This window comes from Athalia rosae, chromosome 4 (assembly GCF_917208135.1).
Source record: "Athalia rosae chromosome 4, iyAthRosa1.1, whole genome shotgun sequence".
Lineage (NCBI taxonomy): Eukaryota > Metazoa > Arthropoda > Insecta > Hymenoptera > Athaliidae > Athalia > Athalia rosae.
In genome coordinates, this window is record NC_064029.1 from 12,429,589 (window position 1) to 12,452,878 (window position 23,290).

A 23,290-nucleotide genomic window follows, 5' to 3' on the forward strand; every position below is an offset into this window, starting at 1 on the left:
CGGAATCCGTATCGTAATAGAGTACGCGTCTATCGAGTAGTTCGAGATACTCGTACAATTTTAACCCCTTAACCTACAATGACGGGCATAGCCCGCGTACGATGGTTGGGCCAAACCCGAATTTTACGGGCATAGCCCGCGTACGGTGATTGGGCCAGAAGTAAATATTACGGGCATAGCCCGCGGACGGTGATCGGGCCCGATGTAAATATTACGTGGAATATTTGATACGCATTTACAGTCTGATGCAATAATTGTGGTAGGCGCAAGTATTACAAAATATTTATTTATACAAAACTCCAAAATACAAAATTAGTAATCTGTAACGGTATGATATCTTTCGAAGCATTCTGGTACATGTAACGGAACTTTACACTTTTTACACTCCCACGTTGTTTCTTTCCGTTTTTTATTTTTGTGACAAACTGTACAACGTTTTGACGGTCTTAATTTAGAGGGTGTTGGATCAATGTGCTTTGGAAAATGCGCCCATTCCTTCGCGCAAAGTCTGTCTGGCGCATCTCCGGAAGATAATACGCCTCGTTCTTTATAAATCGGTTTTGGCATTTTCTTCAGTAGAGATTCGGCTATGTTGATCTTATAATCGACATAACATTGTTTCTTTCCATCATTCAGTTTTTTCCATAAGATGTAAGAATTAAACAGGCCAATATCAAAGAGATAAAAAAAAATTTTTTTGTATCCTTTCATGTATTTCCTCATTATTGGAAAACATGCTAATATTTGATCTTGGAGATCAATTCCATTCATTCCCTTGTTGTACTCTGTAATACAGTTTGGCTTTAGAGTGCGTTTGGATCCTTGCGAAGTCATTTCGGCTGTTTCATGTTTTGTCGACATCATATAAACATCTCGCTTGTCTCTCCATTTCAGTGCGAGTACTCGGTTGCAGCTTCTTATTACGTACTCCCCCCTTTTTAATTTTACACTGCACAAATCTTTTGGCATATTCTTCCTATTGGAACGTACTGTGCCAATTACATTTGTTTTGTATTTATGTGATAATATCATAAATAATTTTGGGGAAGAATACCAACTGTCTATGTACAAAGTGTGACCCCTGTGCAGCACTGACTCAGAAAGCTCTTTCACAACACTTTCTGAAGCGCTATCTTTACAGTTTATTTTATCGTTGCCGGTATATATTTTAAATTCGTAACAATATCCGGAATCGGACTCACATAATTTATAAAATTTTACGCCAAACCTTGCCCTTTTGGATGGGTTGAATTGCTTATAAGATAAACGCCCCCTGAATTTCATAAGAGATTCATCAATAGAAATGTCTTTTTTCATTATATACAGTTCTTTAAATTTTTGGTTCAAAAAATTAATCACAGGTCTAACTTTCTTCAATTTATCTGTATTGGCAACAAGATTATTGTTTGAAAAATGCAAGAACCTTGTAATTTGTAGATATCTCTTCAAAGGCATTGATTTTCTAAATATAGGTGTTTCGATAACAGCCCTCTTCGACCAATTCATTTGGATTCTTGGTTTCTTTATCTGTGCCATTATTATCGTCAATGCAAAATATCTTTTAATTTCGGTAGAGTCTACAGGAAACCAGGTTTCGTCAATTTTTCGTCTTGTATGTGGATTTTCTCGTAGTTGATTTGCATACTGATTTGTTTCAGTCACAATATTGTTCCAAAATATATCATCAAATGTTAGATTAAATGTATCAAATTCTCCTCTACTTCCTCCTAATTGACATAAGGCTGCCTCGCTTATGCCAGGAGTCATTGTATAGTCCCAGATTTTTGGACTATTTCTTCTTTCGTTCCAAACCCAGGACTCTGGTAGTTGATCGTCATCGGATGTATCATCAACAATTATTCGCCTATACTTTCTTCGAAATTTACATATTTCGTCACTACTGTCACTTTCATTAGCAAAATTAATAGCACAATTCTCACTATCTTCATCACAAAATCTTTTTCTAGAGAACATCTTGTGGGTTTGCTTCTCTAGAATTTATGAACGTAAATTTCGACGTGCGAATGCGATCAAGAACGACTGGAAACTAATTACGATACGAAGAGATGATAGAAATACATCACGAGTCTTGTCTGTGCTATCTACAAACCGCGACCGCTCTACCACGGGCGATGTCCGTCATGTTTACAATTGCCCGGATCGGCGTGTACCCAAGTCGTGCGAACGTCCCGAACGCTGCGCGAACTTGTATACAATTTCGGCCCAACATCTTCGAATCTAAATCGTAGGTTAAGGGGTTAAGCGAGCTTGGGCAGTCGTATACGCGGCGATAACGACGTTGGATAGAGGCGACGGTCCAACGCTTTGCGCGGCGTGTGACCAGTTGACGTACAGTACGGTATCGTTTACTATTAATATGCCCGATACCACGACTTCGGGGTTGGTGATTAACTCCAATAGCTGCTGACGCGTATTCACTATCTCCGTTTTCGTCATATTTTCCCGTTGTCCAAACTTCCCCCAAAACGAATTCAGGCATAACTTAGACACGGAGCGCAGACCGGGATTCTTTGAAATTCTGGAACGGTCTAGCCGAATTCCCTCTACTCTCTCGTACTCGTCGAGATAATTATTGCGCGATGCCTCGTCCTTGCAATCGGCAGGCCAGCCACTGGCCTCCTGCTTGATTTTGAGGAACGTGTCTATATACTTTGCGAAATGGCCGCCTTGCCGAGTGAAAGAATCAAAAGAAGTAATCTGAAACTGCCAGATTTCCAGAATCTTTAAAATCCGGTAGCCCTTCTCTACGGCTTTTCTCAATTCGTCGGATACCCACGTACCCTCGAACTCCCGCTGTTTCTCTTCGCTATGCCGACAGCCGTTTTGTTCGAGGTTCTCGCAGCACGTGCGACACAAGGCAAACATCATTTTTCCGTGCATACGCACCGGCAAGACTGGGTGGTATAGGTTTTGAGGCGGTATGCCCGTACACTTCACCAAGCCGTCGACCCTTGCTATGTCCGTACCGCCTATCCCCGTTAACATGCGGCACTCGTCGGCCACGTAGACGACTGGATGTCCCACCGGGTATCGACCATTCTTACAGACGTAAGGGTAAAGCGAGCACACGTCGACATAGCGTATCTGCTCGGTCGCGACTCCGTCCGCATCCGTTTTTACCTCGTGATAACACGATGTGTCACCTGTACGTCCGCCATAGAAAGCATCCCGCGGGTTTGAAGACTCGGGACGCGAGTTAGTCGAGTGACTCGCAATGTACGCCCTCATCTCAGCATTGTTCTTCAGGAGACGATCGGAAACGCATTTCCACATTTCGGTTACGTGGTATCCCAGTGCGGTCATCCGGGCAGTTTTTGCAACAGTTTCTTCGTGACGCTTGTCGAGCGACACTCCGCTCACGGATCGGCAATCGCGATTGATTTTGAACCAATTACGGCAGCCGTGCCAGATACACCCGTGAAATTCAAAAACTCGCCGCACGCCATCAGGTGTTACGCAATACCCGTTCGCCGCACGCCCCGTCTCGGGTACTCTAAACTCGCGCGAATTACCGGCATGACGGATGACTAGCTGCGACTCGTGTTTCACCCATGCTAACCAGTCTAAAGCCTTTCGCGAATGGTTATCAGCAAAGCGATATCCTCCCACCGGTAGGATGCCTATACGCTCCGGCTGTAAAAAGTTTTTCCGAAAGACCGCGGAGCACGCGGACGCTATGGTTGTACTCTCGGTGAAGGGGCACACTTTGCCGCTTTCCAAAAATATATTTCGCAATGCGATACACGCGCGACGGAGAATGTCTACATCCGACCTACAGTACTTTACAAGCTCCTCGTCAAAGTCAAAGCTGTAACCCTGTTCTTGTGCCTCGCGGTACCAGTCGTCAAATTCTTTTCTCGTCTCGGTGCTCATAGTGTCCGGTGAGTACATTTCGACGGGTGGTAGCGCGCCCACGTAGCCCACACTCTGCGGTGTGTTGACAAGATGCGGAAAGAAGCCTTTAACCGTGCCATTCGGAAGCCCGAAAGCCTTTGGCAGTGACCCGAGAGACATCGGCATGTATGCCAAGGAGTCGAAGAATCGCGTATGCCCAGTCTCCATCATAACGATTTTACTACCGCTTAGAATTACCTTCGAAGGAGTTTTGTTGTTTTCAACGAGATAGCGTGGAATAAACTGCGCGTCCAACCCGCGTGCATTGTGCGCGATGCAAATTATTCGCGAAAAATTTTGGACGGGTCTTGTCGCCAGTTCTACCAATTCCCTGACGGGATCTCTTTGGAAAATAAACTCGCGCACGATACCGCAAGCCGAACAGCCTGAGGTTACTCCGGCTTCACCGATACACTCCGTACACACCTGCTGCGCCACGCAGAGATTCGGAATATGGATATTGGTCGAGGTGTCCCCAACGATTAGGACATTCTGCTGCGTTTCGAAATCATAGAATATGAATATAAAGCGACCGGGCTTGTCCACGCTTTTCAACGGTGCCATGTAACAGAAGTGATTGTAAGAACGTTGACAGCGACATGTACTGCAGTAACGTTTGTTACAGCTTTGTGGTCTGCCGGTGGTGAGATCCACGAGACGCGAGCAATCGGTACATATGCGCAATTAAGCACACATAGTACGTCGTGGGCTAATAGACCCAACTTGACGATGCTTTTGAAAACAATTTTCTCCGCGAAAGCCGCGCCCACAATCCGAACACTTGACCTCACCCAAGTCTAGTTCACAGGGCGGCCTGTTGAAACATTGGGGACAACGGTTCGGACAGCGATGTTCGAAAGGTCTGTTAAAACTCTTGTTACATGGCATGCGAAAGGATTTAACAGCAGCAGCAGCTGTGACGTTTGTAATTAGGCTTTAATGTCTCTTCTCGGGATCGTACAGTAAATTGACGCGGTAACTAACTCCGACCCCCGAATCTACCAAAGAGATAGAGCCGTCGTAAAATATCTTATCGCCGCTACCCAACTTATTCATTTCGAATACGATCAGCGCTATCCCTTCTTGCGCCAAGTTTTCCTGATAGCGGGAGATTTCATAAACGCCGCATCCTTTTTCCGGAATTTAGACATGACTTTCCGCTGTTAAACGCTGCGCTTCGCTACGCTGGAGAGCAGAATGAGGGAATCGGTTGGCCTCGTAACGCTGATGTAATTCTCCGCTACGTACGGCACCCCGTTTAGCATGCGCTATACCGATTACTATTGCACGCGCTAGACACATACCGTCGTTGTTGATGATATTTATAATCGACCTCTTGTTGGTCAGAGCCCTGTTATTCCATACCGTTTTGCCGCGTCCTGCCGGGACTTTGACCGTGTGCACAGTCACCGTATACAATTTGTCCAGCCCGAATTCGGACGCGCTTTGCGTCACGCTGGAAACCAGTTCCCAGAAATCGCTATACGCGGAGTCGCGAACCGGACGAAACGATAGCCATGCAGCCCCCTGATTAAAATTTTCTGCACTGAAGGTAAATCCTATATAATCACCGCTTTGACATTTTCCCGTAGCATAAGTATGTAAATCTTTAAAGGCACCTTCCAGCCACTCTACGGGGTTTACCTCCGGATCCGGTATTCCAATCTTAACAACAAGTTCGCATCCGTCTATTTCGAACCGTCGGATATATTTGCGCGTTCCGCCCACTATCGGAAACCTATTCCCCGGGACCTGTGAAACAGGACCGCTCGCTGCGTGAGGCTCATTCTCGTTCTCGACCCTTTCCGTAATTTCTTCAACGCCTTCGTCCTTATCCTCGTTATCCTCGTCTTGATTTCCGTCGTCGTCATCATCATTTTGCCGAGTGGTGCCGAGTCTTATGCCGGAGGAACTAGCACCTTCGTTGACGCGAAAAGGTTTCCTAGATCCACCGGTTTGAACACGGGTGTAAGTGCTTCCTTCTCTGACGTCGGTTCGCGTGATTCCGAAACCGCGCGAGTCTACTGATTTATAGAATATAACAAAAAAAAGCCTTGAACTATTTTTCACTCTTTTGATTGTTGAAGAGGCATGCGGACGAAAAGCGGAAAAATTCAAAACGCGCGCACACCAAACGAATACCCGCATAGCATTATCGTCAATATTCGGGCGATTCTCGGTCGGAAACAATTGACCAAGTCAGTGAAGATATTCCACTGTCAATACTCAGAGTTGAACCCCTCGACTCAGCATCATCCTCGTCTGTGGACACGGATACATTTTATCACGTTTGGATGTATATCTATGCAATGGTACGCGCCTCGTCAAGAAAAAAGCCCAGACTTCTATGATTCTGGGATAAAAGTACGTGATTTGATGCGGGTACTCGACGGATAAACACACGCACACTTTTTGAATAAGCTTTATTGCTACTCACCCTCTGGAACATTCACCTCCTCAATCACTGCAGCACCTGGTGCCTGAGGCAAAAGAACATTCGGAAGCACTTCACCCACATATTCATTCTCTTCACAGTTTTCGTCATTTTCCTTACTTTCGATATTATAGTCACCACTATCATCACTCCGGCCACACTCGGAGCATTGTTCAGATAACACTTCATCATCTTCCTCCTCTTCTTCTTCATCATCTTCTTCCTCTTCTTCATCATCCTCTTCTTCTTCTTCTTCTTCTTCTTCTTCTTCTTCTTCTTCTTCATCTTCTTCTTCTTCTTCTTCTTCTTCTTCTTCTTCTTCTTCTTCTTCTTCTTCTTCTTCTTCTTCTTCTTCTTCTTCTTCTTCTTCTTCTTCTTCTTCTTCTTCCTCGTCACCCGCCTCGTACTGACGGACGTTTTCATCCCCATACTGACCCCCGTCTTCCGTGCAGACCTCCTCGAAATTAGCGATTTCCATCAGCTCGCAAACTTGCTTCGGTTCGTCTGCCTGCTCAGGTATTACTTCTTTTTCTTCTTCTCCGACACCGTCATCAAGACGGTCCTCCCCGAGGTTACTCAACTCCATCGCTTCGCAAATATACGCCGCCTGGGCAAGCAACTCATCCGTTGACTCGTCGTCGTTCAACATAGCCATCAGCGCTGTCAGAAGAGAGAATAACATGCGATTCAGGCTGTTTTAAATTTTTCCGTTGCAGCGGCATACAGAGAGAGAGAGAGAGTGATGTGATTTTTGCAATATTGAAAAACGACATGTACTTACCAGAACGTTCTACGTATTCCCTCATCAAGGGTTCCAGGACAGCGAGGTCCGCGGTACCACGCCTTCTAAATATGTCTACCACGATCGCCAAGCACTCGATTGAATTGCCAAACACACCGGCGGCGTGCATTCGCGCTATCACTCGCCCACCACATACCGTCAGGAGCCGTCGCACTTGCCGCAACAATTGCGCTAAAGACATTCGAACAAGAGAACGTCGCTACCGAAGATCGCATTCACGATCGATTAAAGCACTTTGACGACGAGCTGAGCTCAGAACCTTTAGCACGACTGTTCGGCACAGTTTCACGATACCAGACATGATGAGAAAATTCAAAAAGTCTGTAAGACAGAGAGCTGTTGACTGCCACGCAAAATGTCTAAGACTGACAGTTCCTTCGCCGCATCGATCCATTTATGATCTTTCTGGATCTAGGAGCCAAGGAGGAGCAGGGATGATTCGGGGGTGTTAACGCATTTTCCCATAGTAGTCCAAAAGCCTGGCATATGGGCATCAATGAGTTTCAAGATGGGTACGTACACGTGTGGATAAAATCTGCGTAAGCTCCTCATGAGAACGACATAAGATGGGAAAACTCCTTCGCTGCCGATTCCGGAGGTGCGCTGTAAACCCGTCAACCTATAACTGATAACATTGCGTGAGAGGCTTTCACAGGGACTTTTCCAAATTTCAGCCTCTGCTTTTACTGCACCTCTCTATCCCAACCATCTGCCGCCGATAGTTTTTAAAAAATCGTTACCAAATACATTGACCACACGACTGTTGCAGCATACAGAAAATCTCGTGATGGTCATCGTCACCCGTAATCGAAACGCTACCGAGCACCTTAATTCTTGTCCGATGTTTTGTATTAAAATTGCACAGGTGCCCGAGACCATTAAGTTACGTTCATGACACTTTCTTAGAAAGTGTAAAACTTCGACGATAATTCGAGAGGATGACCGATTCCTTCGTACGTCCGTCCGTCCAACAATCGTTGTTGACCAAAACAAGTTCACGAACGAGCGTGTTGATTGTGCAACAGATGATGTGCATAAAAGCCGCGGGTGGTAGAAAATGACCGTTACACAAAGGGACGCGTTCTCGGTAACTTTTATGACTTGCAAGCCGACACCCCTTTGGATGCGCCGGTGCCCATGTCATTCGTCACCATGCACTCAAGTCCAAGCACCGAGACTAGTGAAATAAAACGATGCCGCGTGGCCGGCGTGAGATCAGGTGTAACGGATTTTTCCACATTTCGTATATTGCTTCCATTAAGCGAGCTGGTAACTATTCAGCTGACATGATTGACGGGCACCAGCCGTCACAGCAGCGGTATACGCGGGTGGTAAAGTGTAACAATCGCACTTGCATGTGAGTGGGTTGAAACTCGCGGGTGTATATAACGACTAGCCAATGGTACGGGGTAACGAGTAAGACGCATCGTAATCATCATCATCATATTCAACATATAAACAACATGGGATCCCCGACAGAGCTCAGTCTTGCAGTTGTCGTGAAAGTATCAACCACTAGCGATGGCCACGTCCAAATCCACTTCACCAATGGGCAACGCCAGTAGGATATTCAAAACATTCGCCAGAGCACTAAAGAAATCTGAAAAGAATCTTCTCCTATCGACTACGTACGGGCTCAACAGCTCTTTTACGAAAAAAGTGAACGTCAGGCTCGGACTGCGAACAGACGAACAATTTGAACCAATCATCAGATTGATCAGCAACGCGTCATCCACAGGAATCACCTTCAAACCATCAACGTGGTCGAGACTCGCTGATTCGTTGGATGAGATATCTGATTCTTTCGAATTCGACTGTAACGAGGGTGCTCAGTGGCCGGACGAGCGAATTGATCTCGGTGAGTGTACCGTAGAGTTCACTTCAGCTCATGAAGAACGCGCAGTCCGATTCGATGTGTCGGATGGTATAGAAGACTACGCGCCATGCGGAACATTAAAGAATGAAGAAGACACGAACAACTGTGATTTGGACACCACACACCCCCATGCGAAGCGTCAAAAGCTCTATCGCCCCTCCATTGTGATGCAAAAAACAACGTTCGACGGTCTGAAGTCAGTGTTTGTCTGCGTGGATGAACGGATTCGAAGACTCGAAAGAATAACTGAAAACGTTAATCGGTGCAAGCTGCTGTTCGTGCAACACGTAGCAGCAAAATTAGAATATACGGGACTAAGGGAACCATCTCTTCTTCGTATCGCTCGGGCACTGAACACAGAGTTTGAAGCCGCGACAACAAGCATCAGACCTCAAACGCTGCAAACATTCGCCGAGCATTATCTCGATATCACTCTACTGGAAATGACCAAATTGTTCCCGTCTTATCTCGTCGCCGAAATCAAGCAGTCCATGGAGCAAACCACTTGAAGCCGGAAAGAAAATTTTTCCCAAGTCACGGAAACTCACGGTTACATCTACTTAAACAGTATTCACGATGGCCTCGTCAACCTCAGTGACGACATCGTCATCCTCTTCACACGTCGCCGTACAAATCATTCCATCATCCGACAATAGAAGACATACCCGGTTAGCCGTTTCGACTGACCAGCATCCATGGGACGCCATTGAAACACAACCGGAGCCTGACCCGAAAATAGCCATCGACGCCGCGGAATATGAACAACTTACAACTTCGTTACGGTGGGGTGTAGTGGGTGTGTGGGTTATCTACTTTGTTCTGCTGATTATCATGGCCCTTTGGGTGGCGACTGTGATAGTAGAAAACAAGACACTTGTAATTGCGAAAAAGACAATCTCGTAACGACACAATGCATTGTTAAATCCACATAACATTATTTAAGGGTTTTTATTTCTACTTGATCCAAACACCCAATGCTGTACAAATTCATATTCATTCCTCATTTACCGATAGAACGTAAGCTTTATATATAATCACCAAAAACTTTTGTACTCATTTCTTACAAAACCCACAAGGTAGAATAAAATATCAATCGTAAGTTTTTAAAAACACGTGTCGACCCAGAGTTTTACTACTTGTTCCCTTCCTCCTCCTTCTCCTCCTCCTCCCTTACCACATACCGATATACTTTGCTACGGACTCAGTCACCTGCTCGATCAAGTACGCAACTCATTACCCAAATAATCAACGCAAACACCCACCCTCTGTCAAAAAACAGGACGGGGCGAATACCGCCATCCCATGCCCCCAAAAAAAAAAAAGCCAGCGTGACGTCACCAGAACCACAAGCAGGCCACAAACAGGAAGAAGAGGGGAAGACGCCCGCTAAAGACCTGACGGAGGGGAAGATGCCCCAAAAAGACCCCGGCGAAGGGGTGGGGGTAGACGCCCGATAACCCACTAGGCGAGGGGATGGCGCCATAGGGGGGAAGGGAGGGGGTTTGTTGTGACGCCCCATACCCGACCCTATCTACTGACGAAGATGATGAAATTGGAAAAAATGACGAACACGATGAACATCAGGCAATTACCAAAAATCGTAAGATTGAGGGAGATTGTGGAACTAAGCAAAATCACGATAACGATGAAGATCGCAGAATTGACGAAGAATGTAAAATAGCCGGAAATTACGAGAACTCCAAGGATCGTGATATTGACGGAAATGATAAAATCGACAAAAATTACGAAAACAATGAGAACTGTGACTTTGACGGGGTCGATGAAATTGGTGGGAATCGTAAAACTGACAGAAATAGTACAATGGATGAAAATGTTGGAAGAGATGAAAATAAGAAAATAGCCGGAAATGACGAAGACCATGAAAATCTCGAAATTGATGAATTCTTGACATCGATAAAAATGATGAAATCGTCAAAAATTACGAAAACGATGGAAATCAGGCAATGACCAAAAATCGTGGGATCGATGGAAATTGTGAAACTGAGCAGAATCGCGATAACGATGCGGATGGCGAAATTAACGAGAATTGTGAAAAAGCCGAAAATGACGGGAACTACAAGAATCGTAAAATTAACAAAGATGATGGAATCGACGAAAATTACGAAACCTATGAGAACTGCAAATTTGCCGGGAAAAGTGAAATATGTGGGAATCGTGAAACTGACTAGAAAAGTACAATGGATGGGAATTAAAAGAAGAATCAGAATAGTGAAATAACCGGAAATGACGGAGACCATGAAAATCGCGGAATTGATGAATTCTCGGCATTGACAAGGATGATGAAATTGATAACAATGACGAACACGATACAAATCTGGCAATTACCAGAAATCGTGAGTTGGATGAGAATCGTGAAACTAAGCAGAATACCGATAACGTCGGAAGTTTCAAATTGAACGAAAATCGGAGAACAGCCGGAGATTACGGAACCCACAGAAATAGACCGATTGACAAAAATTATAAGAACGACGAAAGTAATAAGAACTATAAAAACCGCAAATTCGACGAGAATAGTCAAATTGGTTAAGATCGTAAAACTGACAAAAATAGATCATATGATTAAAAATGACAAATAAGATAAAATTAGTGAAATAAACAAAAACGACGAGGACCATGAAAATTCGCGAAATTGATAAATCCGTGGCATCGACGGAAATAATGAAATTGTCAAAAATGACGAGAACAATGAAAATTTTGCGATGACAGAAAATCGTGAAATTGATGAAAATTGGAAAACTAAGCGGAATAACGATATCGGTAGAAATCGCAAATTTGACAAAAATCGTATAATAGCCGGAGAATCGGAAAACGATGAAAATCGTCTGATTGACGAAAATATGAATTCCACGAAAATGACGAAAACGATAAGAACTGCGAATTTGACGGAAAAAGTAGAATTGGTGAAGATCGTGAGACTGACGAAAACAGTTTAATGAATGAGAATGACAAAAAAAAAGGAAAAAGTGAAATGAGCGGAGCTGACGGAGGCCATAAAAATCGCGGAATTCATGAATTCTCGGCATCGAAAAAGATAATGAAATCGACGAAACTGACGAACACGATTGATGAGAATTGTAAAACTGAGCAGAATAACGATAACGATGGAAATCGCAAATTTGACAAAAATCGTAGAATAGCCAGAGAATCCGAGAACGATAGAAATCGTCTGATTGACGAAAATATGAAATCGACAAAAATGACGAAAACAATAAAAACTGCGAATTTGACGGATATAGTTGAATTATTAAAGATCGTGAAACTGACGGAAATGGTTCAATAGATGAGAACGACAGAAAAGATAGGAATAGTAGACTGAACGGAAATGACGAAGACTATGAAAATCGCGGAACTGATGAATTCTTGGCATCGACAAAGATGATGAAATCAAGACAAATGACGAACACGATCAAAATCAAGCAATAACCGAAAATCGTAAGATTGATGAAAATTGTGAAACGAAGCAAGATCACGATCACGATGTGGATCGCGAAATTAACGGAAATTGTGAAATGGCCGAAAATGACAGAGACCATGAAAATCGTGGAATTGATGAATTCTCGGCATCAACAAAGATGATGAAATCGACAAAAATGACAAACACAATAAAAATCAGGCAATTACCAAAAATCGTAAGATTGATGAAAATTGTGAAACTAAGCAAAATCACAATAACAATGGGCATCGCAGATTTGACGAAAATTGTAAAATAGCTGAAATTGACGGTAGCTGAAAAAATCGTTCTATTGACAAGAATGATGAATTCGACGAAGAAAACAAAAACAATGAGAACTGCGAATTCGACGAGAACAGTAAAATTGGTGGAAATCGTGAGACTGACGAAGACGGTTCAATGGATGAAAATGACAAGAAAAATGAAAATGTGGAAATCACCGGAAATGACGGAGACCATGAAAATTGCGGAATTGATGAATTCTCGGCATCGACGGAGAAGATGAAATTAACAAGAATGATGAACACGATGAAAATCAGGAAATTACCAAAAATCGTCAGATTTTTGAAAATTGTGAACTTGAGCAAGATTACGATAACGATAGTGAACGCAAAATTGACGTTCATTGTGAGATAACCGAAAATAACAGGCACTACAAAACTCGTAAATCCGACAAAAATAATGAAATCGACGAAAATTACGAACACAATCAAAACTGCGAATTTGACGGGCAGAGTCAAATTGGTGGGGATCGTAAAACTAACGAAAATGGTACAACAAATGGGAATTACAAGAACAATGAAAATAGTAAAATATCCGAAAATGACGAAAACCATGAAAATCGCGGAATTTATGAATTCTTGGCATCGACGAAGATGATGAAATTGAAAAAAATGACGAACACGATGAACATCAGGCAATTACCAAAAATCGTAAGATTGAGGGAGATTGTGAAACTAAGCAAAATCACGATAACGATGGAGATCGCAGAATTGACGAAGAATGTAAAATAGCCGGAAATTACGAGAACTCCAAGGATCGTGAAATTGACGGAAATGATAGAATCGACAAAAATTACGAAAACAATGAGAACTGTGACTTTGAAGGGGTCGATGAAATTGATGGGAATCGTAAAACTGACAGAAATGGTACAATGGATGAAAATGTTAGAAGAGATGAAAATGAGAAAATAGCCGGAAATGACAAAGACCACGAAAATCGCGAAATTGATGAATTTTTGACATCGACAAAGATGATGAAATCGACAAGAATGACGAACACGATGAAAATCAGACAATCACCAAAAATCGTGAGATTGATAAAAATTGTGAAACTTAGCAGAATTACGATCACGATGGGGATCGCAAAATTAACGGAAATCGTGAAATAGCCGGAAATAACGGCAACTACCTGAATCGTAGAATTGACAAAAATGATGAAATCGACGAAAATTACAAAAATAATGAGAACTGCGAATTTGACGGGGGGAGTGGAATTAGTGGGGATCGTGAAACTGACGGAATTGGTACAATCATAGATATATTGAACTAGATCGGACAAGATGCTGGCAAATTGTAGTGTCGCAACGTGAATGTAGTCAGCGCGCCCGGCGAAAATATCTTTTTTGAGGATTTTGCTCCAGGATGCTTCTTTACTCACAGAATTACTTGAAACCCCATGATTTGCTCAACAGGTCGATATGATAATTTTATGAAACTGTTCGACTTGACCGACAGATATGTGACCAAGCGACATTAGCCATGTTATACACGGTATCCATGAATTTTTAACGTAATATATTAGATACAGTTATACATGCCTGTTTCACCCGTGATAAATTATCGCAGTCATGTCTCAACAAGCAGAACACAAAATCCAAAAATGCACGAATGCACGGCATAGTGAATTGTACCCTCCATATATACAGGATATATTTTTCGAAGTGTTACAAGGTGTTTTCTCAAAAACTGAGGATTATTTTGGAAAATTTTTGAAACAAAAATTGCAGAATCATAGAAGGAATATTCAATAATACTATAGATCTTGAAATTTAGCTGGATTGTATGGGGGTTTCGAGGGTCACTTGGTTTTCCGAGCGGAAATCCATATTTTGTATTGCAGATTCGTAATCTACGAGAAAAGCTAAGCAGCATTCGTACAAAACATTTTTTTCATGATCATCATTTTGCAATTATAAAATACAAAATTAATTTCACACGCAGAAACTAAAACTTCTGAAGAAAAATCGTAAAAGACGAAGAGAAGATATTAGAAAGTTTTGAATTCTATAAATTTCTGAACGAGGAATTTTGGCACTTGAAATGACCGAGAGGGTCATTTTAAAGGCCATGGAAAGTCAAAATCATATATCGATCGATTTTAAACCAACTCCCCAATGACCTGGATATTTGAAACTTCAAACACACCTCATAACTGGATGACAATACAATATGAACTCCTTTTGGTGAAAAAAAAAAAAAAAAAACGGATCGATAATCAATGAAATTTATAATAATGAAATTTAACGAAATATAGTTGTTGACACGATTAAAAGCAGATAGCTTGTTCTTCGAATAAATTTTTTTTTAATATACCACGTTTGTTTTTTTGCGGATATCTCGAAACTATTGCAGATATCCCAAATTTGAAAGAAGGTTCATGAAGAGCAGAAAACATACTAAAAAAAGTCCAACCTTCCTGAACCGTACCGCGAATATTCATAACTTCAATTGAGCTATGAAAAAATGACCGATGACGCCTGATTCAGCTTCCGCGCGCGATGATTGTTAAAGAGGCATATGCGAAAAAAATGTATCCAACAGTTTAAATATCAATATTAAGGAATGAAAAAATTTAAGTACTTACTGGACACTCTAGTCAACAATAATCAGTTGGAAAAAAAATTCAATCATCATTTTTCTATGAACTATGCTTTTGTGAATTGAAAACTCTTTCTCAATAGGCAAATAACAAAAAAACTCGGATAATTAACAAACCGAAAGTTTCAAATTCCTTCCACTTCTTGAAGCTATGGAGAAAAATTAAAAATATAAAAAAAGGAGTGACATTTTCTTTTCAAGGAAACATTTTCTTGTCTAAATCATAATTTCAAGTGTTATTTGACATTCTAAGGGAAAAAAATTTCTCAATTATTTTCAAATTGTTTTTCGCATAAACAATTTGTTATAAACAAATGAATTTTTGAGCGAGATTTTTTTTCAATACTGAATATGATACAATAACAACTGTGTGTGGGTTTTTAAAAAAAAAAAATTCTAGTTTTTTTTCAATTTAAAAAATTTATGGATCTTGAATTTTTTTGTTCTCTTCGAGTTTCTTACCTTCGTTACCAAAATTACTACTATCGTATTATGACTTGCCGTATTAACAGTTGATGAGTAATTCTGGTTCTAATTTGTGTTAGCGAACATGAAATACTACTTTTTTCCAAAGCCGTAACATTGCGAACTATACTGAGATTTTTTTCAACCGAACAAGAATAATTCTCCTTACAGAAAATATTGTATTTGAGACTTTAGTATTCAAATGTGAACAAATTATCATAATATCCATTTGCACTGGAATCATCCTAGTGATAAGAGAAGCTCATCTGCTGCACCGTAATACCGATAGTCCGGACGAGCGTGTTATATTTGTCGCGCGTCACCGTCTATGAGGATGAATTTGAAGATTGGATCTACAGATCGCTCGTGCAGTTGACCGATAATCTCTCAGAGGTCAATGAAGGGTCTGTTCTACCATGAAACGCAGAGGGCGCTCTAGGCTGGCACTCTTCTTTTGCGACTTCATACCCTATGACTCTCACTTTTCGCAACTTGTCCGATCTAGTTCAATATATCTATGGTACAATGAATGAGGATGACAAGATGAATAAAAGAAGTGAAATAACCAGAAATGACGGAGACCATGAGAATCGCGAAATTCGATGGATTTTTGGCATTTACAAAGATGATACAATCGACAAGAATGACACGAACGATGAAAATCGCGAAATCACAGAAAATCGTGGGTTTGATGGAAATTGTAAAACTTAGCTCAATATTGATAACGATAGGGATCGCAAAAACAACGGAAATTGTAGAATAGCCGGAAATGACGGGAAATATAAAAATCGTTCGAATCACGAAAATGATGAAATCGACGAAAATTTTGAAAACAATGAGAACTGCCAATTTGACGGGAAGAGTAAACTTGATAGGGATCGTGAAACTGACGGTAATGGTTCAATGCATAAAAATGAAAAATAAAATGAAGGAATTTAAATAAGCGGAAAAGACGGAGACCTTGATGATTGCGGACTTCGATAGATTCTCGGCATTTACAGCGATGATAAAATCGACAAGAATGACAAAAACGATAAAAATCGAAAAATCACCGAAAATCATAGGTTTGATGAAAATTGTTCAACTTAGCTCAATATTAATAACGATAGGGATCGCAAAATCAACGAAAATTTCAGAATAGCCGAAAATGACAGGGACTAGAACAATCATAAAATTGACGAAAATGATGAAATCGACGAAAATTACAAAAACAATGAGAAACATGATTCCGACGGAAAAAGTAAAATTGGTGGGGATCGTGAAACTAACGGAAATGGTACAACGAATGAGAATGACGAAAAAAATGAAAAAAGTCAAATGACCGGAAATGACGGAGACCATGAAAATCGCGAAATTGATGAATTCTCGGCATCGACAAAGATGATGAAATCGACCAAATGACGAACACGATGAAAATCGCGCAATTACTAAAAATCGTAAAATGGATGGAAATTGCGAAACTAACTAAAATAACGATAACGATGGAGATCGCAAAATAACAAAAATATTGAAATGACCGGAAATCACGGAAATTGTATTGTATTATTTGGATATATCCGGGAGCTCAGTCCTCGAGGACTATTGTGCCCGAGCCCTTCCGGGCAACCTACACTATGAGGAAGGTAGTTACGTTGGCAGCCCTGGCAAAGAGCAGGAGCCTACCACCCCCTATTACCTCGATACCCACTTCGCCGGTGAAGTTAGGTCCGAAGGCCTCCGTACAGGGGCCCACTAGATCCCTACACCGCACTAAGAGGTGATGTGGTGTTTCCGCTTCTTCGCCACACCTGAGACAGCTCGCCTCTTCCCTGAGTTCAAGGTGGACGAGGTGTTTGCCTGTGTACCAGTGGCCCGTGATAAGCCCTGGTACGCTTCTCAGTTCGGTTCTGCTTAGTTTGATCAGCTCCTCACCGAGCCCGTTCGAGGGTCCTTTGAACAGGCTCCTTGTGTGTAGCATGCCCGGTGCATCGCCCCAAAGCTCTGCGAACTTATCCCTTGCAATCCTCTTTGCTAGTTTTGTTGAGAAATGTGGAGATTCATGGTTGAAATAATATTACAATTTACTTTATTGTAACACTTGGATTATTTATCCGTCTTATTTATCTTAACATAGTTAATGATTACAATGTTTATCCCAACGTGTGATCCGGCTCTCTTTCAAGCCATCTTGGACGCTTTCTTTCTCTTGTCCGTCTATCGTCCCTAGTCTGTACTATATCTAGTAGCATAGAAATTACTCCTATTCCAACACACCTCCTTAATTTTTATGCTACTTAAACTTCAAACAATTTTCAGAAGCATTCGGAATTTTTCAAATTTATTTCTTCCCAGAGCCTTTGTTAAAATATCTGCAATATTGTTTTCGGAGTCTACTTTTACAATTTCAATTTCTTTCTTTTCGTAGCATTCATTTACAAAATGATAATGTACTTCAATGTACTTCGAGTTTTTCGTCATGTTTCCAAACTTTGCTATTGCTATGGCTCCTGAATTATCCTCATATATTTTTATCGGATTTTCTAAATTTATATTAAAGTCTTTTGACAAATTTCTAACACCTTTAATTTCGCTTACTGCTTCTGATAAAGCTACATACTCAGCGGCTGTTGACGATTTTGTCACACTGCCCTGTTTTCGGACTTTCCAGTATATTACATTCCCAAATAATCTTATAATATATCCTGTCGTAGATTTCCTATCGGATTTATCTCCTGCCCAATCAGCATCAACAAAACAGTCCATGACTTCTGCATTTACATTCTTTTTATAAGTTAACTTTAATTCTTTAGTCAAATACAAATATTTTAAAACTCTCAACGCATATTTGTAATGTGTCTCATTGTAATTATTTTGGAATCTACTTAAGTAGTTTACACTATAACTAATATCAATTCTTGTTCCAGTACTTATATATAATAATGCACCTATGAGATTTCTATATTTTATATCATTTGATGCTGTTTGTGCGGATTCAAGACTTAAATTTTCTTCCATCGGAGTATCAAATAATTTACTATTTTCAATACTATACTGTCTTCCTAATGACTCGATATAATCACTTTGGTCTATAGTCATCTTACAATTTTTATAATCATAGTTAATATTTACTCCTAAGTAAGTCTTTACTTCGCCTTAGTCTTTCATTGAAAATTTATATGACAGTTTGTTCTTAATTTCATTAATTTTTGGCATTGTTTTTCCGCAAATTGATGAATCATCTACGTGTAAAATCAGATAAATTGTTTCGCTGTTCTCACATTTTGTATACAAGCAATAATCACTTACACTTCTTTGAAATCCTAATTTTTGTATATAATCGTCGAAACATTCGTACCAAGCTCTCGGGCTTTCTCGCAGTCCATACAATGCTTTTTGTAATTTACATACTCTATCGGTTTTGTCATGGTAACCTAAAGGTTGTTCTACAAATACTTCTGATTTTATATTTCCATTCAAGAATGCTGTTTCAACATCCATCTGTATAATCATTAAACCATTTTGGCAACAATATGATAACAGTAACTTTAATGTTTGAATTTTAGCTACTGGGGAATACAAGTCTTCCAGTACTTCTCTTTGTTGAAAACCTCGAACAACTAATCTCGCTTTTTTATGATTATCAGATTTATTTGTAAATACCCATTTTAAATCTAAGATTTTTTTATCTTTCGGCTTTTCTACTAACCGCCAAGTTTTATTTTTATATAAACATTATATTTCCTTATTCATAGCCTCTTTCCATAAATCACAATCATTTCCTTGTAAAGCTTCTTCATATGTTTTCGGGCTATCCGCGCTCACAATGTTCACATATACATAGTGCGAGTCAGATTGGCCATATCTTTCGGGTTGTTTTCTTTCCCGTTCTGACCTTCGCAATACAGTTTCTTGATCATCTATACTTCTGTCTGATCTGTTACTTGAATTTCTAATTCTTTTATTTTTTCCTTTGTTTCTTTCGTCATTTACTTCATTTTCAATTACTTCGTTTGATACAGAGTTTCCATCAGAATTATTCACAGATTCATTATCACTTTCATCATCACCTTCAAATTCAACTAAATTTTCATTTTCATCTACAAACTCTACATGTCTTGCGACTATAATTTTATTATTCACTAAAATTCTGTATCCAACGCATTTATATCCTACGAGTATGCCTATGTCAGCTTTTCTATCCCATTTAGACTGTCTTTTTACTTCAGGAACTCTAACAAATACTTTACTCCCGTATAATTTTAAATTACTAATGTTAGGCTTTTTTCCAAAAAATATTTCAAACGGAGTTTTATTTTCGGTCGTATTTGTTATAGTTCTGTTTTTTAAATACGCTGCGGCTTTTACAATTTCTGGCCAATATTTAATATTTAATTTCGAATCGGAAAGTAAACATCTCGCCGCGTTCATTATTGTTCTATTATAGCGCTCCGCTGTTCCGTTTAGCTCGTGTACATATGGTGGACATGGTTCTATTACAATACCTTTTTCGCTACATAATTTAAACATATTTTTGTTTATATATTCTTTTCCATTATCGCACCTCAGTCTTTCAATTCTCTTGCCAGTTAAATTCTCTACTTTATTTATATAATCCAATAAACAATTTAATACTTCATCTTTTGTTTTTATCGTGTATATTAAAGCGCATTTACTGAAGTCATCTATAAAAGTCAAGAAATATTTAGATCCTTCAAAACCTGTATTCTTGTGCGGCCCATTTAAATCTGTATGCACTAATTCTAAAATTTCATTTGATTTACTTCTTTCATTCTGGAAGGGCAAATTGTGCATTTTGTTTTGTATACATGTCCCACACTTTAATAATATTTGCTCGAAATTTCCTGGCATTCCATCTACTGCTTTTTCTTTGCACATTGTGTTTAAATAGTTGAAATTTACGTGACCTAATATTCTATGAAATTTTTCCTTTGTTGACATTTTTTCTATATTATTTACAACATTATCTACTCTTTCATTATAGCTCTTTATTTTATACAATCCATTTTCTTTAACAGCAATTCCCATCAGATTGTTTTTATTGTTGCAAATCTTTGCCAATCTTCCCATCTGAACTATTTTATTTTTGTTATCATCCGTTACTTTGCCAGAACTAATTATATTTTTATCCATCTCTTTCACGTAAATTACCTTTGTTATTGTGATTTTCATTTTGCGATTATTTACCATAAAATAAGTTATGACTGTTCCCAATTTAGTGCCTTCTAAAATTCTACCGTCCCCAACTTTGACGTTAATAGGCTTTTTCAACATTACGCTTTCCGAGTAATACGAATCATCATTAATTATATGATCTGTGCAACCGCTATCTAAAATCCATTCGATTCCATCTCTATCTCTATCACAATTGTAAACTACGGTTCCGCTTTTATCATCATTTTTGCGTTTTACCTGAGTTAAGAATAATCCCGAATCATAATTATTATAATCTTCAGCGCACGAATACCTCGCTTCATGTTCGTCGGCACGTGGCTGCCAACCTCTGCCTCTTCCTTGACCGTATCCTCGTTGATTGTAGCCTCGTTGACTGTATCCTCTTTGACTGTAGCCCCGTTGACTGTAGCCTCGTCCTCCGCGACCCCTATATTGTTGCGCCCAGGGTCGTTGTTGTTGCTCTTGTTGCTGGCGTGCACCTCCTTGCCACGGTGCTCCGCCGTTGGCTCCATCTTGCCATTTATTTTGACAATTTGTCTTCACATGGCCTTTCATTCCACAGCCAAAACACTGCATGACCTTCTTCTCGACTTTGAATACACTCGACTTTTTATTGCCACTTTCATTCGGGCTTCGTGTTTCCCACATTTTTATTTTACTTTTCAAAAATTCACAAGTGCGATCACTTTCTTGCATTGAATCAATTAAATCACCAACATAGCTCAGTGAATCCGGTAGCGTCTTCAACATATAGTCGAGTTTTTCTCTTTCTGTGACTCTTGCACCAGCACTCTTTGAATCATTTATTATTTTTTCGAATTCTGAGAAAAATGTACTTGATTCTTCATAATCTTTTAGTTTCATTCTATCTATTTTATTTCTTATACAAATCTGTAATGCAGTCGACTCTTTTAAATACATTTGATCGAATTTTTGTAATATTTTTAAAGCACTTTCTTCGTCGACAATAAATTCCAATTGTTCATTTGTAATACTACAGTAGATGGAGTTCATTGCTTTTAGATTTTCTTCATCCCAATCGGATTGTGTATCTGTATCTAATTTCTCACATGTAGCCGGTTCATCACACTTTTTCCATTTCAAATATAATAATATTCTTTTCTTCCATATATTATAATCACGTGCATCAAAACTATGGATTTTTATTTCCTTACTTTTGGACATCTTAATACTTCTTGTATTTTCACTTTTAATCTCAAAAATTATTTTCTTGAAAATCCAGATTTTCTTAATCTGCTTTATTAATAACTTTGTTAACTTTTCGGGATTTATTTTCCGCTCTTCTAGGCTCATCAACACCGATAACTTCACTAACCGCTACACGTGGTCACTTTTCCTCAAAACTTTCTAACCATAAAACTGTTGAACCAACGCTCTGCTACCATGTTGAGAAATGTGGAGATTTATGATTGAAATAATATTACAAATTACTTTATTGTGAAACTTGGATTATTTATCCGTCTTATTTATCTTAACATAGTAGATGATTACAATGTTATCGGTGGATTATCCCAACGTGTGATCCGGCTCTCTCTCAAGCCATCTTGGACGCTTTCTTTCTCTTGTCCGTCTATCGTCCGTAGTCTGTACTATATCTAGTAGCATAGAAATTACTCCTATTCCAACAAGTTTTTTGAAATGTTTCGTAGGGACCCCGATTTGGCAGCCCCTGTCCGGGCCATGTCGTGAAGCTTCCCTCTTAGCTAGTCGGTCTGCTTCGATGTTACCCTTGATGCCTTTGTGCGCCGGCACCCAGAGCAGTTTTACGCGGTTTGATTGCGCTGGTTGCCTCAGCAGAGCTGTGCATTCCTGCACTAGCTTAGATCTCACCACGCATGCGTCTATCGATCTAAGCGCTGTTCTGCTGTCACTGCAGATGTAGATGTGTTTGCCCCTGTATCCCAGCGTCAGGATTCACCTGACGCAGAAGAGTATAGCGAACACCTCTGCCTGAAATACTGTAGCGGTGTTCCCTGGTGCCAGCGACATGCTTAGCCTGGGTCCTCCGGACCAGATTCCCATTACCGCTCCTTCTCTTTTCTTTGAACCGTCTGTGAACCAGACGAGCCCTTTAGTGCGAAGGAGCGCAAGTTTAACCTTCTTCCAGGATATGTCTTGTTTGATCTGTACCTCGTAGGGCCCTTCAAATTGGTAGAGATTGGGGCATCTGTCGCCTCCCCCTGGAGAGGGGTCCCACCAACTCCTCCATCAGTCGGAGTATAGACGTGTGCCTCCTGCCCGAGCCTCTTCATAA

At 40.4% G+C, this 23,290-nt stretch overlaps 2 protein-coding genes and 1 pseudogene across 2 annotated transcripts; all 3 read right to left on the reverse strand.

Moving 5' to 3' along the window:
- Positions 1-270: 270 nt before the first annotated feature.
- On the reverse strand, positions 271-2,257 carry LOC125500778 (annotated as a pseudogene).
- Positions 2,251-4,479, reverse strand: LOC125500688. Its single transcript, XM_048654296.1, has one exon. The coding sequence runs from the start codon at positions 4,477-4,479 to the stop codon at positions 2,251-2,253; it is 2,229 nt and encodes a 742-aa protein (XP_048510253.1).
- A 579-nt stretch (positions 4,480-5,058) lies between these two features.
- On the reverse strand, positions 5,059-7,178 carry LOC125500689 (MATH and LRR domain-containing protein PFE0570w-like). The gene is made up of 2 exons (XM_048654297.1): positions 6,353-7,178; positions 5,059-5,936 (listed from the first exon to the last, which is right to left on the reverse strand). Exons 1-2 carry the CDS (start codon positions 7,029-7,031, stop codon positions 5,059-5,061), a joined length of 1,557 nt encoding a protein of 518 aa, XP_048510254.1. The 5' UTR covers positions 7,032-7,178.
- Between the last annotated feature and the right edge of the window lie 16,112 nt (positions 7,179-23,290).